Below are 26,126 nucleotides of genomic sequence, written 5' to 3'. Positions count from 1 at the left end.
AATAACAGGTAGTTCCAGTTCGCGTTTAGCGTTCTGTTTGGCTCCTTGTCCGTGACGTCATGTAGAGGGACTTTCGCCCATCTTGAAACAGTGTACCAACTAGTGTTAATTGTGTATGCTGTATTTCATTTGTTCTCTTGGATGATACCTCGCGATACCCAAGAATGTTACAAAGTAGAGGATCTTTCCGTGTGTATCTTCATCCGAATGAAGCCAAAAAATAACCTGTCATTAACACGTCTGATTGGCTACTCTCGTTTCCTCCATATGAGTTGGCTCAAAACAATGCGATCTTCATACGTAGATATGTAGTGTGTCTGTCGTTTATTTTTATTTAAATTGTTGCTTCAGATTTATAATATACATCAATGAATACATGCTGCACGAGTGCACGTATGGATGTATAAATAGAAATGAGAAGAAATTACCCGAAATAACCTTTCACAGGTAAGAAAATCACCAATCATAGGAAACGTATGACTGTGACAATTTTGTCGTATGGGCAATACTTCTATTTTATAACATCCTTGCCGATATCTCCACGTGATGTCACCGACCACAAAGTATCCTGCGAAAAATGAGCACAAAGGCTGAATCGAGAGTCCCCTGGTCAGATATCTACTGTATATACCTCAAATACAAAAATACGTTAAAATTGTGCTTCAAACATTCAGGATGGAATATAACAATTCCCGTAATCTCCTTTTAGACACCCACCTAACAATGTTAAACCTTGAAGACGAATATTGTCTCTAATTTGTGAAACGCGAGTTGCATCTGTTATTAGTTTCATCTTAATAAAAATTTATTTAATTAATATTGCGTATTACACATAAAAATATTACAAATCCTTAATTTGGAGAAAATGATCATGTTGTGTAAACAATTCCACGTTTACACCCCACTCATGTGTTCTGTAAACGAATAAGGACTGAGCTTCCAACTGCTTCCTTGGAAGTCCAGTTCGTTTTGAGTACGTATTTATTAATATTAGATTAGGTTCATTGAGTCACCATATACATCTCAGCGATAAAACGACTATTGATATACAAATACTAATAACTGATTCATTTGAGGAACTTTGCGTCTGTAATAATGAGAAAATAAATCCTATTCAAAAGTTAATAACGTAATTCTCTCAACGTAGTTACAAAATCTGAATTTACAGAACATGTCTGAACTTGTCGCACTGTTCTTACTAAGAATCTGCACAAAACTTTCACAATGTTTAATAAAAATGAATTGAAGGTTTCATATTGTCTAATATTGAAGATACATTCCACGTGTAGTATATGGTTCTCGAACATTCCAATGTTTCTACAACGTATAAGAAACATTGCAAATAGTTCATGCAATGTTATAATGTTACGTTACTGAAACGCAATATGATTGGTCGGTCATGTGTTCATTTATATCACATTGTTCGTTTAAGTAGAGAAATGTTATAAAATTTCAATATTTGAATTTTTGCAATATTTTAAACATTAAAAAAAAGTATTGAAGATCATTAACTACCCTTAACTCTAAGGAACTCCTGAATATTTTAGCAATGTTGCCAGGACGTAATAACTTTAAATCGCAACAGGAACTCTGACAGAGAAAAAGGTATGGAGTAGGGACGTCATAATAAGACGAGTCGCTTCTTCACATATCTTCCGTCGCTTCCGTTGTGTTGGAGAATAAGTAAGGGTCACTGGAAAGTGGGCTGATGTTTTCACCACTCAACGTTGATAGCTTTAAAAAAAAGTCCATGAATGCAAGATGAAACGTTACGTGAGTAGCGACAAATGTACGTGAAAACAATGCAACACAATGGGCCTCTGATGACGTTTTAAAAATTGTTTTTTTTGCAAGAAAACTGTCTGTAGCATCAATTCGTTCAGTTCATTGTTTATTCGCATTTCATTTGTTAACGATTATTGTAACAGTTATCACAACAATAGTGCTATTATTATTATCGGATAGAATGCGTTCATCTCGCCAAAAACCACAACGTCTTTTTCACTTTCGACGCCTCGGGAAGTACCATCACCCATTTCTTCAACGCTGTCAGCATTACGGAACTCGTGACGATTACAGCTCCGGTGACACTGTATCTATTTGGCACCTCATGGAAGAACAGAACCTGCCAGATAAAGGCGAACACGATGTCCGCTGTTCGAGCTATAGACACAGGGCCTGCTTGTTCTAGCTGTAGCGCCATTGTCAGAAGAATTTGACCACCAAAACTGAAAAGTCCAAGAGCTACTACGAGGAGTCGGTCAGTGCCGCAACGAGGCAAGCACAGCTCTCCCAGGGTCCACGTGACAAGGAAGGTTTGTATCATAGCAAAGCTTCCAAAATTAGCCATTAGAACCGAGAAGTGGAGGCTTTTCAACGCACGAAGAAGTACATAAGCATTGGCAGCGAATATGGTTGCTGAGAAGGCTGCGACAGCCCCCCAAAGGTTGTTCTGTGCCGTTGGCTGAGAAAGAGATGCTCCTTCAGCCTCTTCACCGCCCATCACGACACCCTCTGTGGCCCTCTCCTCGGCATTCCCGAAGAGAAATGGCGGCCGAGTAATGAGAACAACTCCTACCAACGTTAAAAACACGGTAAGTGCGTGGAACAATCCACAAGGCTCTTTGAGAAAGATTTTAGCAAAGATGGCTACGAACACCGGGGCGCTGAACACGACGACGGATGCGTCTGCTAAAGGCATGTGTCGAAAGGCATAGAAACTTAACATGAGACCCATGGTACCAACGAACGAACGGACAAGGAGGATGATTCTCTTTCCCTTGGGGAAGGGCTCCTCCTTCCGGTAGATGAGGATGGGGATCGAGGGCAGAAGCACTCCCACAAAACGGCACATGGCTAGCTCCATCGGGTGGATGTCCACCAGGAACTTCACGATGACCGAGCATAGAGAGAAGAAAAGGCTAGAGACAGTCGCCAGGAGGAGGCCCAAGTACGGGATGTTGCAGAAGCGACGCTTCCTTCGGGCCGACTCTGGGTCCTCTGTCTCGCTGTGGCACGAAGAGACGTCGCTTCGATTCTCCTGCATGAGCTGCTCCATCTCAAACTCCTCTGGAGGCCTGGCCTGCAGTGTGAGCACCACTCGTTCCACCATGATGGGCCGATCATGAAGGTATTTCTGCAAAGATAAAAAATACCACCGTTTAAACCTTCGCTTTAAACAGAAATAACAGGAAATACTAAACTACCATTGACAACAAACGTATTATATTCCCATCAACATTAATCCTGCTCTCATTACGTCATAATTCAATTAATTAGTAGTGGAAAGGAAAATAATTTCATTTTGCGACAGGAAAATTGAAGATTTAATTGCATAATTATGATACGGTCGAGAGACATCTCTTTTATGCCATGCATTGTTTAGTAACTGAAGGGTACAAAAAAAACTGCGATACGTGTTCAAAGCAGTTGCAACTCGTATTTCATTTATTTTTTACTATTGTTTTAAGGTTTACATAGAGTTTATTGTGTACTCGTATCTCTTACTGAAGAATACAAAGGTGCGGAGTCGAGTTACAACAAACAATTGGAGCTTTTTTTTAACGCTATAATAATAAAGCTGTTTGTATGGGGGAAGAACTATCCACAAACTCGTCAATGTTCACAATGTTATCGTAGCTAACATAATACAATTTGAACTTAATTAACCACAAAATAATTACTTAAAATTTACAACCACCACACATCATTAATCATTACCAGACAATGAGAAGTTTGTAATATAACGTTATAATTAGTCGATAATAGTAAAAGGTTTAAAATATTATTAACACTTTAAACAGAACTATTGTTATTGAGTTTAATTGTATCAACAAGTTTGTTTATACAACAAAAATGACCATTTTGAATGTTTTAACAAACTCTAGGTACATGTCGTCGGCAATTCAAAACCTGCTATGTGCATTTTTATAAATGTTTCAGGAGAAACGAAAAACAGTATCCTGGTTAGATTTTTCGCTTTATAAAAGTGATGTTATAAGTAATATTTGATGCTGCACGTAACTTGATACCTTCTCAAGTAACAATAAATTAGAGAGTCTAAAAGAGTCTAAAAGCTGCATCAGATAGTACTATTATCTCGAAATGGCCGAAAATGTCACATAGCAGGTTTTGAATTGCGGACGACGTAAATGATCCTTTTATGGTTAAGGATTAAAATAATGCTTTTATGGTTAAGGATTACACTGTAAATCGTTATAACAAAGGGATTAATAAATTATAAAAATACAAATAAAATTGAAAAACTATTCATGTCCTAGCACGAACATTCTTACTAACACACAACGCAATTTTCGTAAATCTTTCAGAAACATGAAAATAAAAAGATAGTTGAAGTACAGGCGGATCCCGGGAGATGAAGTGTCGTTTACTCCCAGCTAGTGTTCGTAATTTGAGAGAAATTTTCCGTAATCTAGGGAAATTTCGAAGTAAATTTTGCAAAAAAAAAAAAAAAAAAAAAGAAAAGAAAAGAAAAAGAATTTTTCGACAAAACGTGAAAATCCAGGGAACTTCTCGCACTGACTTGAGTGACTAATATAAATGCTTAAATTTTTCTTTGTTCTTCAGAAATAAACCAAATAAATAAATGGTTTGTGTGTGTGGGAGTGTGGCTGTTCAAAGTAGCATGTTTGTTAGGTGTATTTGTGCATATATTTTTTTGTTTAAAAAAAAGTGAACGAAAAGTAAATAAAAAAAACGAACCAAAAAGCAAATGAATGAAGCAAACATGGTTGATACTTCCTTTAATATAACTAAATTCATCGTATCACATAACTTCTGTCATAGAAATTGGACACTCAATAAACTAGGGAAAATTTGATAAAAGGGAAAATTTTGTATCCGTCGAGGGAAATTTTCTTAAGGAAACCTACGAACATGCTCCGAGAAGTACAGGTTTCAGTCCAGTGAGAGAAAGCTGAGAATCTTTCACCGCGTCACCCAGGAGTCCATCTTGGATCCGTCCCCTGATTCCAAGAAATGTTCGCGACATTTTGTAAATTGCGGATTCAGCGAGGCAACATCACGGCGAAATTAAAATACCGCTAATTTTACAGTAATTATGTGATATCTTCAAAATAGATAAAAGATAATCGAAAAGTGGAACAAAAACTTGCTAGACAATATTATTTTACATGAGGTACCGTTATTACGATTGACTTACCTGTTCCGATTTCCAGCCATTTAGAAAATCAGCATTTATTTTCGCGTCTGTAAATGGCTTCAACGAAAAGCTACTAGGTGACTCGTGATACCGGTACATCATGGAAAATAATGTTGTCTAGCGTGCTCTTGTTCCACATTTCGATTATCTTTTATCTATTTGAAGATATAACATACTTACTGTAAAATTAGCGGTATTTTAATTTCGCAGCGATTAGACCTCTTAAGTCAATATTAACATACGAGGAACCAGTAATGGGAAGCTCGATTTTTTCCAATTAAATCTGAAAGGATTTGTTCCATTGGACTGAATTCTTTGATTCCAGGGATTGGTGTATGCCAAAGTTCCATTTCGTTCCATGGATGTAATCTGATTTCATCGCACTTCTGGGACGTGTCAACTTTTGGAGAAGTGACGCTGTCTGTAACTGCTTGTTATTCAGTTCTCTGAAACTTGGCTCATTCAGAACAATAACACATGGGTATTATCATACACAATAATTCTAGACATAGACAGAACTTCCTTTTTCTTACACATGATATGCTAAGTCCAATAATTTTCACTTCATTTGACGGATTCTATCTACCTTAATATGTCAAAGTGAGTCATTCCAGCGGAATCGTCATGTTACGTTCCGTCAATTTGAGTCAATTCGCGAATTGGACTGAATTCGTTTTAGTTCTGACGATATCAATCCGATCCCTTCCAAAGATTCGATCCTTATATTCTAATGAAGGATTCGTTGTTTCGGAACAAATCGTTCTGAAACTATCCGTTGTGAGAAGGCACTATTAAATACCACGGGCGTCTCTGGCGAAAGGGATGAGGGGAACGCGTCCTCCCCCAATATTTTGAAGTACAAAATATTCAATATTTTATTCTAATTTAATTTATTTACTAACGACAGAGCAACATATAAATAATAATAATTATATTTATTTGGAATACAATATTCAGGCTGTGAAACGATTATAGTATAACAGTTCTTGGTATACCTCAGGGGATCCGTGAAGGTAAGCAGAAATGGAATCGAACAGGTTCGGCTAGGTAGTACCATTTAAATCACTTTCTTTAATGTCCCCCCCCCCCAAATTTTACATACCGGAGACGCCAGTGTTAAATACTAATAAACGTTTTGGCGTACTATTAGCAACGAGCAATGAAGACTCTTGATGGAAATTACATCGCTCCAAGCTGAGAGAGAAAGAGCTTCATACAGCTTAAATATGAAATGGACTCTTTTAGTTTAACGTCCCACGATTTAGCCCTTTAGGCTAAGGGAGACAATGATTAAAATAAGTAAATAATGATAGAAGAATTAGTGAGACGAGAAAGTGGAAGGAGACGGGAGTACTCCGAGAAAACCCATAGACACGATATTGTCCACCACAAACTTAATTAGTGGGAGATCGAACCATGGATACCACGCACCAGAAGTAAACGCTCTACCACTGAGCCACCTATCACCCTCATACAGCTTAAGAAAGCCCTATATAGTACATTAGGTAGCTTTCTTCAAATTTTTTAAATTTTTAACTATGTGACTTACCTCGAGAGCCGACACTGGCACTAAAATAATAACTTTGCGACATCAAACTATGCAATACAGTATCCCTTCATTGAAAATAACACATCGAAACCGTTCATCACTTTGTTTTATCATCTCTTTGTCCTTGGAAAATCATAAGGAAATTTCAGTCGTACAACCCACAACAATATTACACAATGTGAATTATAGCAGAGCTCTTAACTGTCAACTGGGTTGAAGATTTATCACCATTGAAGAAAAGTACTAGCAGATAGCAAGAAGCATTTTCTGCAATCGATTCCGAATGTCAAGAAAACATAACCAACAACAATACTGAAACCGGAAATGGTTGAAATTTTCTACTACCTCCGGATACAATACTGATTGAGCAAAAACTGTAAGAGCTATCGAGTTGCGGTTGTTTTGCAATCGATTCAGCTTCCTTCGAGAAGGTTCTATCTTCCCCCTTCCTTAACCATCTATTCAAACCGGAAGTGATTCAAATTTCCCGTTTCAACCTTTATCAACAAAGTACAAAAATAGTACGAGATAGGGACTAATGGCTTTTTGATATGAATTCGGCGCCCGAGGAACAGGTTCTATCTTTGATCTTATTCCTCTATTGCAACCAGTAGTTACGCCTACAGATGCATTGCTGTAAGTTTGACTATTCAATTCAAATAGTTTGGTAGTCTATCGTAGTTTCTGCACAGTTGACTTTTGTTTACAATAGATTTTATATTAATTTCCCTTTTTTTGCCGATTTTCTTCTTCTTCTTCTTCTTATATTATTATTATTATTATTATTATTATTATTATTATTATTATTATTATTATTATTATTATTATTATTATTATTATTATATTTCTTGGAAGTCTAATAACTTAGCAATGCCTATTTCAGTGAAATGTCTAGTCTATGATCTAATATCATTTCGCTTTAAATTTCTTATCTCGTGTTGGACCTACGTATATACATTGTACAGTCAGTGACAAAAATTCTTTCCATTTGGTAAAATTTATTTTGGAAATAACGATGGAATGGCTGGAACGTACAGAAGATTACGTTCTTTTTAATTTACTGAAAACTGTACTCAAATTGTCCTTCCATTCTGAAGTTATTTACGAAATTAATTTCATCAAAGGGAAATAACTTTTGTCGCTGACTGTACAAAACAATCTGATAAATAGGATGTGGTCTCAGAATTTTCCAGTCCAAATCTAAGACGGAGATTCTGAATAGTTAAATATTAGATCGGGAACACGATATCTCAATGACAAAGTCCTAACCTCTGGCACGAAGAGTCTGTAGTTCGAACCCGACTATCTGAGTCCGTGATGGACAACATCATATCCGTGGATTTTCCTGGGGTTCTCCCATTTCTTTCCATATCATTATTCCACCAGTCTCTCATATTTGTTCAGCGTCATTTCTCATTGTCTCTTTAAGTCAAAAGGACATAATCGCGGAAGGTTAAACAATAAATTTCTTTACATTTTTCACTTTGTGCAAAAGAGAGTTTTTTTTTAAGTTTAACGTCTCACACTTATGCAGCGAGGTTAAGGAAAACAGTGATGATGAGAAATGTTCCTAATAATAGAAAAAAATGAAATGAAATCTTTAAGTTTAACGTCCTACGTTTGTGCCGGTTTTGCTAAAGGAGATGGTGATAATGAGTGAAATGAAGAAAGTAGGAGGAAACGGGAGAAGCGCGAGAAAACCCACGAACACGGTATTTGTCCACCACAAAGTCCACACGACGCGAGCTGGGATAGAACCAGGGACCCCAAGCACCGGAGGTGAACGCTTTACGACTAAGCCACAGCGCCCCCTTCCTAATAATAGAATTATGAATAAAGTGGGAGGAAAGGAAAAGAAGCCTGATAAAATCACGTTCACGGTGTTTTCGTGAGAACTGGAATCAAACCAGTGATCCGACGTTCCAGTGATGACCACTCTACCACTGAGCCAACACGGCCCCAGACACAGATGAGTGAACAAAGACATGACCACCTGTTAGCAATAAAACTTTTTTTTTTTTTTTTACTTATTTAGAAACATGAGTTCATGACCTACGATTTGTAACGAATAATTTCCTGCGGTGCCAACTGGTCTCAGCTTCACGACTCTTCGCTAGCAATCAGTCACGACACGAGATCGGAGCCGAGAAGGAATGAAACACGCAGACTGCAAATGCACAGTGTTTAATGTCGCCGGGCTATTCGTCATACACAACTCATTTCCATGCCCAGATCCAAAGTTAATTCATTCATAACAACTGTAATAACAAGTTGAGGATTAAGGTTGCTACATTGACGCCACATTGTCTGGCCATATTGATTAAATTATAAACTGATTTTCCTTTGTTATTCACACATTCAATTTCAGGACGAAGATTAACATTTTAAGTTTCTGGATGAACACGTTAAAGATTTTCAGTACGTTCACCCGCACTTTTTTTGTTCAAATTCTAATGAATAACTTAAAAGACGATGAAGAACCTGAAAAAAAATTGAAGAATGAGCCAGGTAGGATGTACTAAATGTTATTAAATAAAGTAATAACCAGAGGAACCAACTTTAAGAGTGCACCGGTGCTCGAGCGCTCTCCAGAATTTTGTGTGTGTGAGGGGGGGGGGTCCCAGCATACACAAAAACAAATAAGAGAAAAAAATACGTAAATAAGGCTAATAAATTTGCTGCATTAAATAGACTATCATTATTCAGTACAAAAATGTGAGCGGTCCCGGGTTCGATTCCCGGTAGGAACACTCGGTCGACAAAGCTTTTCCTGAGGGAGGCTTTCCTCATTTCCACTAGACAAATGCCGGAGTGGTACCTACCATACAGATCTTAGGTCGCTACGCTCCTTTCCCAATTCTTTCTTCCTTCCCTTTTCCTGGATAGTGTGTTCGACGAGAGACGTCATCAATCATATGTGATGGGCTAAAATGGTCATACATGCCGAAAGCCCAGACATTTAATTCTTAATTATACAGTAAAAAAACCAATTCGCCGAATTTCGTTGTATTGAATTAATTCTAGCTGCCTTCTTGTCCTTTAAATTCTACGAATTCAAAGCAGGCCTGTAGCCAGTCCAAAAACTTAGGGGGGGGGGGCCGGCTGAAGTTAGGGGGGGGGCCGATCCAACCATATGATAGTTCATCACCATATTATAGTTCTTTTGCAAGCCTACTGTAAAACTTTTGGGGGCCAGCGAAAATTTAGGGGGGCCCGGCCCCCCTAGACCCCCCTGGATATGGGCCTGATCCAAAGGTTACCGTTGAGAACATAAACTAAGATAGTTGTTAGAATCCTAGACACAGTGGTGAATCTACCGCGAGGCCGGAGGTGACCTAGGTTTTTTGACAAAAATAATTGAAGGTACAAGTTGTTTTATTTATATATTTTTCAAAGTTTATAGTAATTGTTGGCTTTTATTCTTTATTGGACACTTTTAGGATAGCTAACTTTAATAGCAGTGAATTAATTGTATATGTATATTCAATATTTATTTTCGCCGACAATTTCTAACTTGATTATTAATTAGTTTTTTTCCACATAAAAACAATGTCTTGTGACTAATCCGTTTAGCCACCGTACGTGTAAATGCCTATAGCTTATTAATTGGTAATTCGCTTTTCATGTCTAACTGTAATTGGTGAAAGGAATTATTCTTTTTTCTTTTTTTTTTTCAAGTTCCTGTTAACGAAATGCGTAAACAGATTTCAAAATAAAATGATACATTTCAATTTCAGTTATTCATGGATTTTTAAAGTCAATTTTGTTGTTGCTTGTGCTGTCCCATTGAGACGAATGTTTTTTGGTGCGAGTAACCAAGTTGTTTGAGGTGTTAAGTTGGTGATTGTGAAGTAAAACTGCTGTGGTTCAACTCCCTTTTAGGAACAGGGTCGTTCTTATCCTTGAAATTTCTGATTTAGGATTTAGATTTCTGGGCTTTCGGCATCTAAGGGCATTGAGCCCGTCACGTTTTGAGGGATGATGTCCCTCGGTGAGCACACCATCCGGGTAAAGGGAAGGAACAAAGGACTGAGGAAGGAAGGAATCGGCCTGGGACCTATAAGTTAGATACCACCCCGGCATTTGCCTGGTGTGAGTGAGGAAAACCCAAGAAAACCTCATTCAGGTTGGCTGGCCTGAAAAACGTTTTACACTTTTTCGACCGAGTGCTCCCACCGGGAATCGAACCCGGGACCGCTCGCACCGAAAGCAAGAGCATTAGCGACTACGCTACGCAGGGCCACTTGAAATTTCTGAGTCCGTGTCAAAGTTCCAAGTAAATTCAATTCAACTAGTGTAATTAGTGCTTAATCGCTCGGTATTCAATTATAAGAAATGGTTCTGTCGGGTCCACAAACGTTTTGGTGTTCACTCAGCATCTTGACGTAAGTGGAAAGGTACTTACTTAGAGATAACGAACTCCAAGCTACAAAACCACGAATAAAGGCAACGTAAACCACACAAGTAATACCTTCCTGGCTGATCATAGTCTTTTGTGGGCTGCAAAATCTGGGAGTTTTGTTATTATGATTATATAAGGAAAAACGGGATAATTTTGGACCTGAAGAACAAAATCAAGTAAAAAACACCATGTTTACAGAAGAAATGAGTTCATATTACGTAAGGGTAATTACTAAGTACTAACCTAATCTAATCTAAACTACTCTAGCCTCAGACATCAAAAATACAGAAAATATACGAAGAAAGTACGAATTTTAAGCAAAGAATCCTGTCGCCCCAATCCAATAATTCTAACCTAACCTAACCTAAACTAACCCAAACTAACGTAATGTGGCCTAATCTAACCTAAACCATCAAAAAATACAGAAAATACAATAAGAAAGCACGAAATTTAAGCAAAATATTTTATTCTGGTCCCCCCAAATTCAAAATTTGCCGAAAAAACAATTGTTTATTTTTTAACTATTTATCATTATCTGCTTTGCTGGACGAAAATTTTAGTCAGCCTTTTAAATATTCTTGTTCGCTCAGTGACACAAGAATATTTAAAATGTGTGATTGCAAACAAAAGAATAACAAAAAAAGTAGATGCTTGAAAGGGGTGGCAGACAGTGACAAATAAATTACACTGCTCTACAATGATTTTGCTGTTTGGAAACTATTAAGTTTTCCTTAATGTGTTTGCCCTGAGAAATCCAAAAATGTAGTTAGTTTCGCTATTTTCCACTGGAATTCAGTTGATACTTTTTGGTGGTAATCTCACATTATGGCAATTTTACTCTATCAAAGTAAAACGATACAAAAAAATCTACGATGTGAGATGTCCTGCTGACCACACCAAATATATAACTTCTAGTCAGCGGTCTTTCAGCAAAACGCTGTCACAAATAATTAGCAAGTGAGGAAAACAAACCAATGTCTCTTTTAAGATGAGATTCCGATGCTTCTGATTGTAATGCGCAAAGCATAACTACTCTAAACTAGAACAACACAAGCACTTACACTTAGATTTGGCATTTCTTTGAAATATTATATCTCGTTCAGTCACTTAGAGTCCATCTCCTTTCAACCCGCACACTACATACGATACGATACATGCTTAACGTACACAACACATGCACTGAATGGAAAGGAATGTATACGAGTCACGTGCTGTATAAAACCACGTGACTATTCTCATGTCCGAAGATCGATACCCCATCAAGTTAACTTCTTAAAATTTATTCATCCAATTTAATCGAAATACACGATATATTCATCCATCTTTTCACTTCATGTGTTCCTCAACTCAATTTAAGTGAGTATTTAAAAATAGCATGTAAAGCATAAAGTTACTCATTAAAAAAAAAAGAAAAAGAAAAAGAAAAGCGAAAACATAAACTGCTGGGAACGAAAGTTGACCTTCAATAAACATTAACTCAATGTGTCTTTCTTTATATCATAATTGTAAATCAATCATTTGTACTTGTGTGCGTTAGGCCTATAACCGCTTCATCGCACAATGACTTATTGATCCAAAGATGATTTCAACGTAAATTACATGGCAAAATTTTCTTCTCCATAATGCTATGAAAATATTTGCTAATGTTGAGTATTTTTCTCGCAACAGAGAAAATATTTTTTATTCCTAGCTGAACCTTTGCTCTCTACACAGAGCATCATTCACATATGAGCATGAATCTTCTTATCATTCCTCACAACATCTATACACGTCCTTTACAGACACAAGTAAAGGACATCGTGTTAAAAATCGGCAAAGGGCATCATTAAGAGGAGATTTTTTTCGATTATTTCTTCAATACCTCGTACCGTTTGCAAGATTGTGCCTACTTCCGATTGGAGTTTCTAATTCATGTATGACCAGTGTTTTCTTTCTTTTTGCATGCAGTATGCAAAAAGCAAATACATTACACACACAATTATAATGTCAGTGATATACGGTGATCATTGGGCAAAACACTCCAAACAATAAAGATTCATCTTAGACTGAAAAATGGTTACCCTTCATTTATCATTATTATTTGAACATGAAACAAACGCCTGAGAGATATACAATCCCTATACACAAATATGTTGTGTTGGAATGTATAACTAGTAGGATATGATACATTTTAAAAATTTCGACACTTCCAGTGTGCCCCTAAAAAATGTAATAAAGAAATAACGGCAATGTTCTTTAAATATTCAATTAGGGCTGGACAATCTACACAAAATTTAGAATCGACCAGCGAAAACGGCACGTTTCTAGTACTTGTGCTTTCCGAGATCTCATTGTCGAAAGGATTGGAGAGAAACATATAAACTTTTCTTGACCACGAACATATAAACGTAGCATTTTAATATATAGGTTATTAAACGTTTGGCAAATGACACAACCACTGATGCACACAGTGGATAGCGCGCTTGCCTTTTGTTCGATTCCAGATGGGACAGCATTGAGCGTATTACCGATGGATATGTTCTACCTTACACTGTAGATACACTGAGAGGCTCAATGGTAGAACGCTCACTTTTTGGTGCGGAGAGTCCCTGATTCGACCCCAGGCCATTTGTATGTAGTGGACAATATCATATCCGTGGGTTTTCTGTGGCTTCTCCCTCTCCTCCCACATTATCCACAGTGGACAATATCCCAACCCTTTTATTATCATTCACTTCCATTAACCATACGTTTAATTTGACCTAAAGGGTATAAACGAGCAACGGAACATCACAAATACCATTTCATTCCATTTTACCATGTCTCACGTGCCCTCAGTGCTAAAGAGAAAAACTAAAATTTAACAGATAACACAAAGTGTAGTCGAAAGAGTGCCTTACCTGCTGGTCCTTAAAGGATATTTTGTTCAGGGGCTTTTGTTGAAAATGAAAATGAAATCTTTAAGTTTCACACTTATGTCGGCTAGGCTAAAGGTTGACGGTGATGATGAGAAATTAATGAAATGGTGAAATGAAGGAAGTGGGAGGAAACAGGAGAGAACCCCGCGGAAACCCATGCACACGGTATTTGTCCACCACAAAGTTAACTTGGTGCGAGCTGGGATCGAACCAGGGACCGCTACCACGGAACCACCGTGCCCACCGGGGACTTTTGTTGTACCGTTTGCAGACTGATCAAGAACGCGCTTCAAGAATAATCATTAAATCTCCCTGCAGATGGTTTTCAGGGGTCGTCGAACACGCTGTAGATGAATGAGGGTCTCATTTCTAAAACTTAACTCACTACCACTACGATGCCAATAGACAGACAAGATTTTACTGTTATCTTCTAAATATTCGTTCATGAATGGATCGTAAGGTGAGACATTTAAAGCTCACTTTCAGCCTTATGCACATTTATGAATAAAAATGTGTATTTCTGAAAACGCTAAAGAACTAGGTACAAAACTTCAGAACAACTCCTTGGGAGATAGCTTTTCGTATAGTCAGTGTGTTAGGTAGCTATTCTAATTCTTCTGTCAGTTCTACTTTGCTTGTGACTCGTTTATGTCCATTCAAGTGCATTCGAATTTTCCCCGCTTATGAATTCTTTCGTCAGCTTGTTTTCCCCAAGTCTATATTACACTCTCCCTGCCAGCATTTCTCACACTATGGTCTTCGAAGTGTGCTATTGTGGTCCTAACATGTGTCCAGAAAAGAAAGAAAAATAAAATTAAAGTGAACTGCGTATCACACATTATAGTTGAGAATCTCAAACAGGTAAATCCTTATCTAATCTAATCTAATATAAATAAAATAAAGAGTTTGTTTGTGTGTTTGTCTATCTGTTTGTCTGTGTGCGGCCTGGGCACCAGACGAGTGAACCGAGAGTTACTAAATTTTGATCACGAGTCACTTGGTCCAGGTCCTAGAAGAAGACGAAGCTTTTTTTTTTCAAAATTCGAAACAGGAGAGTCTCGGGGGGGGGGGTTACCGGGACATGTAAAAGTAGTAGAAAATGACCGATATTAGTGTCGAATTCATACACTGTAAAAAATGAGGTGTTGAAACAACACAAAATGACTACCATTTTAGCGTGTTACTTGTGTGTTAATTCACCAGCAAGCACATCGCCTTCCGCACATATCAAAAATAAGTCTTTACTACCTGGGAGAATTTTAATTGGTATTTATCGTTTAATATAAGCAAGGCTTTACGAAGTATATTTGGCACTTACACCAAGTAACGAATAATGCTCTATGTTTTCTGTAATCGGTCACAACAATATTGTTGTAAACCTGTGAATTGTCTGACAAGAGTTACATAGGCAACAGTTCCGTGATCTCCTGTTCATACGTGCTAAGACACAAGAATAACAGATAAAGAAAACAGAGGAAACACTGCTCTCTGTATAACTGTTGTCAGATGATTCAAAGGTTTACAACAATATTATTATGACTGATTACAGAAAACAAAGAATGTGTTTAGTTACTTGCCAAAAATGTGAAATATATTTCGCAAAGCTTTGCTTGTACCAGCCAATAAAAAACTATACAAATACTCATAGCCAGTAACCGAGGTATTTTTGATATGCTCTAAGACGACGTGCTTGGTGTTGAATCAATTGATGAATAAAGATCCCCATATAATGAATAAATAAAGATATCAAATAAATTAAATAAAACCTCTTTGTCCTTCCACTTTATCCTTAGTTTCCCTATACAATTAAATTCACTCTCAAGAGAAGGTATTCCCTTCTACGGGTTTTGCATGGTAAAAAAAAACTTGGTGTTGACTCAATGCTACATACTCCGGACAATCTCTCTATTTCCACGCTGCCTCCCTCGAAACAGCAGTCTAAGCATAAAGTGATCATGGAACTTGCGTTTATATTTCTTAATATCCGATCGCTACTAACTCACAAGCTTTTGTTCGAGCATCTTCTTCTTGAAGAAAAAGCTAGCGCATTTCTATTGAATGAAACATATCTTACATCCAAGCAAATCTGTAAAATACCGCAACATCAACTTCTACGTCAAGATAACACTGTTCCACACAACGATCAAATGGTGATGTAGCTATTGGCTATCCTGTTACTCTTGCCATCCGACAACATTTCCTCACATTTCGCCTTCCGGAATACCTTATAGTCACGACCTATTTTCGCCAACTTATGTCACTCTTGCAACCATCTACATACGTCCAGGTCACCATATCCCACTTAACTTCTTTCATTATATCTCCAATAACTTTCGTAATTATATCATTATCGCAGATATTAACATTTATAGTTGGTCAGAGCGGGAGAAACAATAGTTCATTAACTTCATTGAAACAAATACGACAGTCATCATTCATCAACTTCCAACGCACACACGACCCATCTCACAAACCACTCCAGACATTGTGATTACCTCCGCCTCCCTTCATAATCGCTGTAATGTTACAGTTCTGGGGAATGTGGGTAGCGATCATTTACCAATTAAGTTAACAATCACGTGTTTAAAATCTTCTCAAACCCTATCCAGTCATACTGCTCGACATATCATGCGTTTCGATAAAGCAAACTGGGTCGCTTATAGAACTGATAGCCTATAGCTACTACGTTGGCGGAAACTCCTAGTCCAGAAACCGAAAAAGCACTTTATACTACAGTAAAAATATCAACACAGCAATTCAAAATGCCGGGAATAAACACATACCTACTACCAAGCTTACTTCTCCATGCCGTCCTCCGTTACCTCCGCAATACTTACCACTCATACGACGTTCCAGAGCTATTTACAAAGAATATATCCATACTAGAAACGAAGAAGCTCTTCGTCATCATCGTAAATTACGCAACTGGATAAAAGCTAGTAATTCCTTAGCCAAAACAGCTCATCCAACACAATACTAGAAGCGCTTACATCAGCTCACAGAACAATCCACTCGTACTTCATATCCGTTAATGGATAAGGATTCCCCACTACAAGGCGACAAGGATAAAGCCAACGCTTTTGCAACATATCTCCAGGGAATCTTTACTCCGTTACCACCTGCATGCTCTCAGCGTCTTCATTCGGTTGAGAAACTTAATTTCGACACCTTTCGTCTTCAACCTGACATCTATCATACTCTCTCGCACAAGACTGCTCTTACAAAACCAATTACAGTAACAGATATAACTCAAACTGTCCAGAACAAGAAAAATACTGCACCTGGTTTCGATGGGATTACTTATCGACATATTAAAGAAGCATCTTATCAGTTGCTTTACCTTCTTGCTCTCATTTATACATTCATCCTTCGGACAGGCTTTGTTCCTTGTGAGTGGAAGACTTCCAAAACACTGATGTTCCTAAAACCACACAAACCACCAAATACTGTTTCTTCTTACCGGCCTATTCAACTTACTTCTGTGTATTGCAAAATTCTTGAAAGAATCCTTGTTCGACGCCTTCATTCTTATCTAACAGAACGTAATATAATCCCTCTCCATCAGGATGGTTTCCGCCCCGGTTTCAGTTACTTCGTCTGTCTAATATTATTACCAATCAGTTTAATACACAATTTTCATCTTGTCTAGTGCTCTTCGACCTGAAAAAGGCATTCGATAAGGTATGGCATGCAGCTCTCATATATAAACTTATCCGTCTGACACTTCCCATATCATACATCAGGTTTATCTATAATTTTCTTCACAACCGTATTGCTTATGTCGCTCTTAATGATACTCTCTCGCACCCGTAACTAAGTATAAGAATGAAACGTCGAGACTCGAAAACTTTCTAAGGAATATGCTATCTATAGTCATCTTTGTACGCACATAAAGTTAATCTGTACCGATACAAGTTTGAAAGAAACAAAGAATCGCAAATCACAAGTAGACATTTGTTTCTCAAACACCTATAATCAATGGCGTAGGGAAGGGGGTCAGAGCCCCCCCCCCCGAAAGAGGTCCGACAATGTACTTTGGTACTTTGATGTTTGTAATTTTTTTATATATGTTCATGTTTATATATTTTTTTGTTTGTAATTTTTCTATATGTACCTATAACAGCACTTCCCCCCCAAACACACATTCTGGCTACGCTACTGCCTATAATGCATTTTCAGTAACAAATTTAAACTGTAAAACTATCAAATTTTTGCATACCTTAAGTGGATCTACGCCATTAATGTTCAATATAATCTAAGTGTTTCTTAGTTTTATACAACGTGGCAATGTAATATCTTATTGAGACTTATAGACAAATATTGTAAATGACAATGATATTTGCATAAATAAAGCGCTTCTAGTGTCCTTCCTAAACTCAATCTGTACGCAAAATTGTATGCTTTGACAAACATAACACCCCAAAATTTCTTCTTCTTCCTTAACCTCAAATGGGTTGTTGTACCTCAAGATACAGTTCTATGTCCCAGTACACTTTTATAACTGAATTTCTTTTCTTTCTTTTCTTTCTTTCTTTCTTTCTTTCTTTTTCTTTTTTTTTTTTTTTTTTTTTTTGAAATGTAGAAATTGGTTGATGATTCATTTGTATTTTAGCGACTCGTTCAGTACCGAGGCTCATATGAGTGCTTTACCTACAGTTAGCATGAGATCCAAACCACATGACCTCTGACCGGAATTCGAATCCAGATCTCCAGCGCCAAAAGAGCGCATACTAACCACATAGCTACAAGGGAGTTCTAATGTAAAAATTGATGGAAATGATGAATAAATTTCTTTAATATACGAGGGTTGCACTGAAAGTTTCGGAAATCACGTACTGGGAACGATGTAATCTGTTAGATTTTGCTGTAGTTATAAACTGTCATCTTTGTTCACTCTAAATGCAAAACGGCATGTAACTCGGAATTTTTGTCGTTGCAGGACACCAGTTTGAAGAGAGGTGGTTGTGATCAAAAATGGATCTGACGAGAGAGCACTTCCGTGCCATGATTTATTTATGATCTTTGCCAAGGGTTAACACAGCAAGAGTATGTTTGTCGGATGACTGCTACTTTTCCTGATGAAACACCATCCCAGATGACAATTTACACGTGGTTTCAGGAATTCAGATGTGGTCGGGTCGGCCTGAGCGATAAGGATCTTGCAGGTCGTCCATCGAGAGCCATTGTGCCCAAAATATTGAAGCTGTTCATGAATTAATTAAGACTGATCGACAGGTGACTTATTGCGAAATTCAGAGAACCTTAGGCACTGACATGAGTCAAATACAAACAATATTTCATGATCATTTAGGTGTCAACAAAAAAGTTTGCGCTCGTTGGATCCCACAAAATTTAACTCAAGCACAAAAAGACGCCCGTGTAAAGTGGTGCAAAGCTATGACGAAATGGTTCGAGTCTGAATAATCTAATTTGGTGTTTAACATCGTAACAGGTGATGAAGCGTGGATTTATTCATACGAATTGGAAACAAAGCGACAAACTGCTGTGTGGGTGTTCCGATGAACCTAAACCAACCAAAGTTGTTCGTGCACGCAGTGTCTCCAAACAAATTGTGTGTGTGTGTGTGTTTTTTTTTTTTTTTTTTTTTTTTTTTGTAAATCAAGTCATATTGCAACTGTTTCAATGGGGAATCGTAGAACAGTCAATGCAGAATGGTACACAACTATATGCTTACCAGAAGTACTGATGTGAGCAGACAGTCTAACCCCAACAGTCGAATCATTCTGCATCACGACAATGTCTGCTCGCACAAAGCGACTGCCACAAGTGATTTTCTGGATCAAGAAAACGTTGAAGTCATAACATATCCGACTTATTCCCCTGATTTAACCCCCAGTGATTACTTTCTGCTCCAAACAATCAAGAATATGTTACATGGGAAGCGCCTTTACATTCCAGAAGAAGCCATTGAGGCATACAAACTGCATGTTTTACAGGTACCAATTTCGGAGTGACATAACTGTTTCAAGATGTGCTTCTATCGCATGAAACAAGGCATTGCTGCATAGGGGGAGTATATACTCTGAAAAGCAATAAAAAATGCTGTATTTTGATGTTCTTGCGTTTTATCATTTTCCCGAAACTTTCAGTGCAACCCTCGTGTAAACCCTCCACTTACTCCTGCCAACATTTGCTAAAAGAACTACCCCAGATAATTTCGATAGAATCTCTCCATTGATTGGATCTTTCTCTCTCTCTCTTTCTTTTGTCTTTATTGATTCTCAATAGCTTGAGATGGGGCAATAGTTAGGTGGCTTTCACACCAGGATCCTGTGACCCGCTCGCGTGAGCTGCAGCTGCTAGCTTTCCATTGTCTTAAATGTACACTTTCACACATGCTCATCAGTGCAAGTGAGCCGCGGCTCTGAGGTGCGACGATCGCCCCCCCCCCCCAGTAGCTGGGCCGAGTGGGCTGCTGGCGGGGAAGAAAATAACACGCAGTACGTAGTCTTATGAAAGCCCTTCACGCGTGAGCGTGAACTCAGTTGAAATGGAGAAAAGTGTACAAATATTTGATGTTAAATATTTTCTCATTTTGGTGTTCTCTGATGAAATGCACATTTTATACTATTATACAGTTCGTCAAAGGAAGATATAGACATCCTGGAGTAATTGAAAAAAATTCTTTCATCTTCTCTCAGTTTAGGAAACCTACTGTCAAAAGAACATTCTTTCAGTCTTGATCGATTTAGAGGATGAATCCACATTGTTCTATATCAGCTTTTCCTTTTTCTTGCAATGTATCACCAAGATTAAAGCTGCAGCAGCTTCTGCCTCTAACATGGCTGCCAATTTGGTATCTTGATCTTTTGAGCGGCTCAGAAGTATTCAATGCCTTCACACTATAGGTTCACATGAGTCGCTCATGCGAACGACTCACAAGATCCTAGTGTGAAGGCAGCCTTGTATTTATGTCAGCCGGGAACCTAAGCTTTAAAGCCATATATTTTTTTTATTTCACTTTTATTTTTTAGGATATTATATTTCTCTCTTAATTTAAAAGACGCATAATACACACATGACACACAGAATGCACAACAAACAACAGTTATAATATGTCTTTATGGCTTGGAGATATAAATGATAGCGTAGAAACTAACAAACTTTTACGGTAAGCAGCACTGAAGAAGTACCAAAAAGAAAAAGAGGAAGATGAGGCAATGCGAGGCAGTAATACTAAAGACGGAAAAGAAACAACTGGTACTGGAAAATATTAGGCTGCTCTGCAATTTATAGATAGCATCCTTGACGTGAATAAAATAGCCAGGGAGAAATAAGATTGAAAAAGTGAAAAAGAAATTAACAGAATGGCTGGTTGCACAATCAACAATGAAAAGTATTGAACTGAAAGAAGAAATCGAGAAAATTAATACATGTACAAGTAGATATACACATATGATTTGGTATGGAAAAAATACTACTAAGAATACCAAGCATCTCTAGGGGATAGAAAGGGGTGTCATATAAAAAATAATCGAAAATGACCGATACTAGCGTTGAATCCATAGTCTTTGGGGTTGTTAAGCTGATTGGTGACAGTCTCGAAGAAAGTTAAGCCCAAGTTTAGTCAAGAACGTGCATCTATTGGCTAAATCGTAAAACCCCTCAGAAATTTTGGTATAAGATGAATGACATCACTTTACCAATGTTGGATACTCTCAGGGACTTAGGGTTGGTATATGAGAGAAACTTAACATTTAACATTCACATAAATCACATGATTGACCAGGCGTACAGAAACCTTGGATTCATCATCAAGATCAGTAAAGGGTTTAGTAGTATTACCGCTATCCGGAAGCTATATGAGCACTACGTTCGGACAAAACTCGAATACGCAGCCACTATATGGAACCCTCACACAAAAACAAATATAAATAATATAGAAAAAGTTCAGAATAAATATCTAAGGTACTTGACATATAGGGAGACACAAGTATATCCGAAGACATACAATAGTCAATCTTTAAATTTAAACTTTAATACATTAAGTCTAGAACAGCGACGAATAATGCAAGATATGTTGTTTCTGTATAAGTTATTTAATAATAAAATCGACTGCGCCAATTTACTTCAAGAATTTCAAATACGCACTCTTACAAATGTAACTCGTCTTGAAAATTTCAATTTCTTTTACTGCGACAGATTGCACACGAACGGAAACAAGAAGTCACCAGTATAGAGATTGAGTACAACCTACAATAGATTAACAAAATATGCAATGGATTTGGATATTAATAGTAACAGCGTAAGTCAATTCAAGGCAGTTCTTTGTAATATAATAAGAAATAATTGTAGGTGAAAGAACATCAATGATATTGCAACCACATTATAACTATAAGTGTATTATAATATGAATGTATGAATGTGTTATAGTTAATTAATATATGTAACGGACACTGTAATTGGGTTATGTAGCCTGTTGTGTCTAGAAATAAATAAATAAATAAATGATCCAGGAATGGATAGGGGCTACGCCAAAGGAGCTGCTCATTGCTGTTTATTCTAATTAGTTCCTTGTTTCCAATATTGTGTATAAACATTATTCTTCCAATGCGAAGCCGAGCTCTTCTCCTAGTATTCAATAATTTTGAACTGAGAGTGAATTACATTTTACTTTTTTGCTTGATAACAAAATCAAGCTAAGCAATTATATATATATATATATATATATATATATATATATATATATATATATATATATATATATATATATATATATATATATATATATATATATATATATACTGCATTTTATATATATTAAAATGCTAGGCTTATATGTTTGAGGTAAATCCTTTCAACAATGAGATCTCGAAAACTACAAGTCCTAGAAACGTGCCATTTCCGCTGATCGATCCCAAATTTTGCGTAGATTTGCCAGTTTTATTCAAATTAAAGAAATAGAAAACATGTTTTTATTTTTCTATTCCACATTTTCGGCGTCGTTTTGACCCTATTAATTTAATATTACCGCTAGGACGTTAAGGTTGATACCCTTATGGAAGGCAACCAGTAGAGGAGCTATGTATAGCGGGTTGATGGACATTTCAGGCGCTTTGCTTTAATCTGAATGACAAAACGTATTACAAGCGGATAACTTGGAAGGATTGTGGGCTCACAATGAGGCGTACTCGGATACGGAATTATAAGAAAAAAATTGCATTGGGTATCATCTATTACCTACCCAAGTTTGCCACAAAATCACTCCAACATCCTATGTATTAAAATACTACATTTATATGTTTGTTTATAGCAATTCACTCCCTTGGAGAGTCTTCCTGTCCTTTACTTGTGTTCGTAAAAGGACTTGCACAGATGTAGTGAGAAGTGGGAAGGAGATTCGCGCTCATATTAGAACTATGCGCTGTGTAAATAGCACAGGTTCAGCTAGTAATAATAATATTAACAATAATTTGAAATTTTGTATATGAGGCAGTAGTAACTGACTAGATGGACCATCCAAAGTCATAAATATATGTTCTATTGATGTATAAACTGTACGTGTCTTCGAGAACATGGGAAGAAATAAGGGAAAAGGTGTTTCAAACACTTTGGCGAGGAGGCCCATTCATCCTTACTCTACTGACCACAGATGCTATAATCAGTCGATCGTGATACGCTATAACGTGTAGTATGGCAGGAACTTCTGGTGCGGAAAACAATGTTGATCTTGCGAAATAAAAGTTGTGAGTTTCTCCTTTCATTGATACCACATGTTATTAAACTTAAGTTGTGAATGTTGCTAATAGGTAAGACCATTTGTAATAATCACAATTCATTTATATATTTCAGATTTTATTTGTATATCTCAAACTTTGGAAAGGAGGGGGCAATCGTATCCTGTCTTCTACAGAGTGATCGCAAAGTCCTGTTACTCTATGTATTACATGACTGATGAGTCCGCTTACATCATGGGCGAACGGATCGTAATGAGCACGTGAGCTCTCGAATGACCCCATACAGATACCCCATACGGAAATTCAATGAGAGATATTCAGCATGATTTTAGTGTAAGATTTCAGAAACCTTTCCCTCCAAAATCAACAATTTTACGATGGGAGAAAAACCTCTTTGCAACAGGTTGCATAAAAGATAAATCTCGCTCAGGTCGACCATCAACATGACTGAATACGTGCATGGAGGCTGCAGCGTCTGTCGAACGTTTGAAAAAAAAAAAAAAAAAAAAAGCGGTTACAAGAATTGAGTATTCCATATTCGACATTACACGAACACATGAAGAAAGATTTGCAGTTAAAGACATTTAAATCTTCATTTGTAAACGAATTGAATGATAGTGATATCCAAATAACGTTAGCAGGCTTGTGGGCGAATGCTCGTTTTTTTTTTCAACTCTTCCATCAAGGGGGAAAGTGTATGTGGACGTGGACACATGATATAGGGTAACGAGACTTTGTGATCAACCTGTACTTGAGAAATAATTAAATTCGCATACATTGAGTTGGCTTACTTCAGCAATCAATAAAGTTGCTGCTGGTTCTGCCTGAAAGTATTGTTCGTCTTTGACAACAATCATATGAGGTCTCTCTAAACAACTTCTTTCACTCACCTTTGTTCGTGTGTATGTGCAGCCAGGCAGTTACAGCGTTATCTTCCTTTCACGTTTCTTTGTTTGTGTAATTCGGGGGAAAAGCAAATGATTGTTGTAGTTGTTGACTTTATTTTATTCTTTCCGTCGTCTTTTTGAGATGAAATAAATGTGTTCCGCTTCTTCCAGAAGAACACTCGCTTTACACAACGATTCCAATCGCCCTCCAGCTTCCTATTATTCACAGAACAATGCAATGCCGTTCCTTCTTATAGATAGAACACGCAGAAAATTAGCTTGCAAATTGCTTTGCTAGTGAACTGACAACACGACTATTGTTCGTTAGTTGTTTACGTGTGGTGAAGCTTTTTTTTACGCTCTTTCTTCCCAGAGCACTTCTTTCAGCAGCCGATCTATTATATGACACGAGAAATGCTAAAGAAAATCAGGCCGCGTTCCACTACAAGAAGTCTTCGATGCACAAAAATAACTCACTCCATCGGTCTCAACCCAATCTCCTATTCACTGCTAAGCTGACGTTTTAATTTAATTTTAGAAAAGATAGTGCAAGTTCTGATTATATCAAGAAAATATTCAATCCAGGGACACGTTTCACAAAGGGCCCCTTGACTTGTAATACTACCATAAAAATAATACAGTATATATATTAAAAGACAAATTCTGATGAAAGCATATATTAAATAATAAATAATAGCGTTACAGTTTCGGCAAATTAACTTTTCCTTCATCAGACACATTATTTAAGTTAATTTGCCGAGACTGTAACGCTATTATTTATTGGTTAATACATGCTTTGGTCAGAATTTGTCTTTTAATTTATACAAGAAGTTCCAAAGCTAGAATGAGTGGTATTCAGTATATATATATATATATATATATATATATATATATATATATATATATATATATATATATATATATATATATATATATATATATATATATATATATATACACTGCACCTTTGCACCCCCCTAAATCCGGCCCAGGTGATATAACTAAATCACACATATGCAATACGAGAAACACTGTAACGGTATTGTGTAATTTTAATATAATAACTTGTATTTACGGGCAAAATGTGCTTTTATAATATGCACAATCCATTTAAAAGGAAGAAGAAAATATAAAGAGAAATAGATGTAATTTCTTTTCTGTTATTATGATTGATGTTCTGTTGTGATAGTGATATGACATGTTTTGTAAGTCGCCATAGCAACGGAAAACATATAATATATAGAGAGTCCATCTTGTGATATATCTACGTGTACAATATTTAAAAGTGTGTAAATGTTTAATTTATTACGTACTACAATAAAAAAAAAAGGTAATACCTAAATGAAATGGTTAGATGGATTTTGATAAAACAGTAACCTAGATTGTGTAAATATACGGACTGAGGGCTATAACGACATATAAAATATGCAAAATAAGCATTAAGGTAATTACAAATAGGTGATTTTGATAGTAATACACATTTAGTGGTCGTTATAACACTACCAGTTAAG

At 37.0% G+C, this 26,126-nt stretch overlaps 1 protein-coding gene across 1 annotated transcript in view; it reads right to left on the bottom strand.

The window, feature by feature from the left end:
- Nucleotides 1-1,838: 1,838 nt before the first annotated feature.
- LOC145692643 (solute carrier family 35 member G1-like) overlaps nt 1,839-26,126 on the bottom strand; it is a 205,682-nt gene continuing 181,394 nt past the window's right edge. The window contains exon 3 of the mRNA XM_081767992.1: nt 1,839-3,136. Coding sequence (XP_081624118.1) covers nt 1,973-3,112 — 1,140 coding nt within the window. The 5' untranslated portion in view covers nt 3,113-3,136 and the 3' untranslated portion in view covers nt 1,839-1,972. The remainder of the gene's footprint in view (nt 3,137-26,126) is intronic.

The sequence above is a fragment of the Thermobia domestica genome, chromosome 8, assembly GCF_964235325.1.
Source record: "Thermobia domestica chromosome 8, izTheDome1.hap1.1, whole genome shotgun sequence".
NCBI classification, from domain to species: Eukaryota; Metazoa; Arthropoda; class Insecta; order Zygentoma; family Lepismatidae; genus Thermobia; species Thermobia domestica.
Note: the sequence above shows the minus strand (reverse complement) of the source record. Positions and strands in the feature narration are given on the sequence as shown.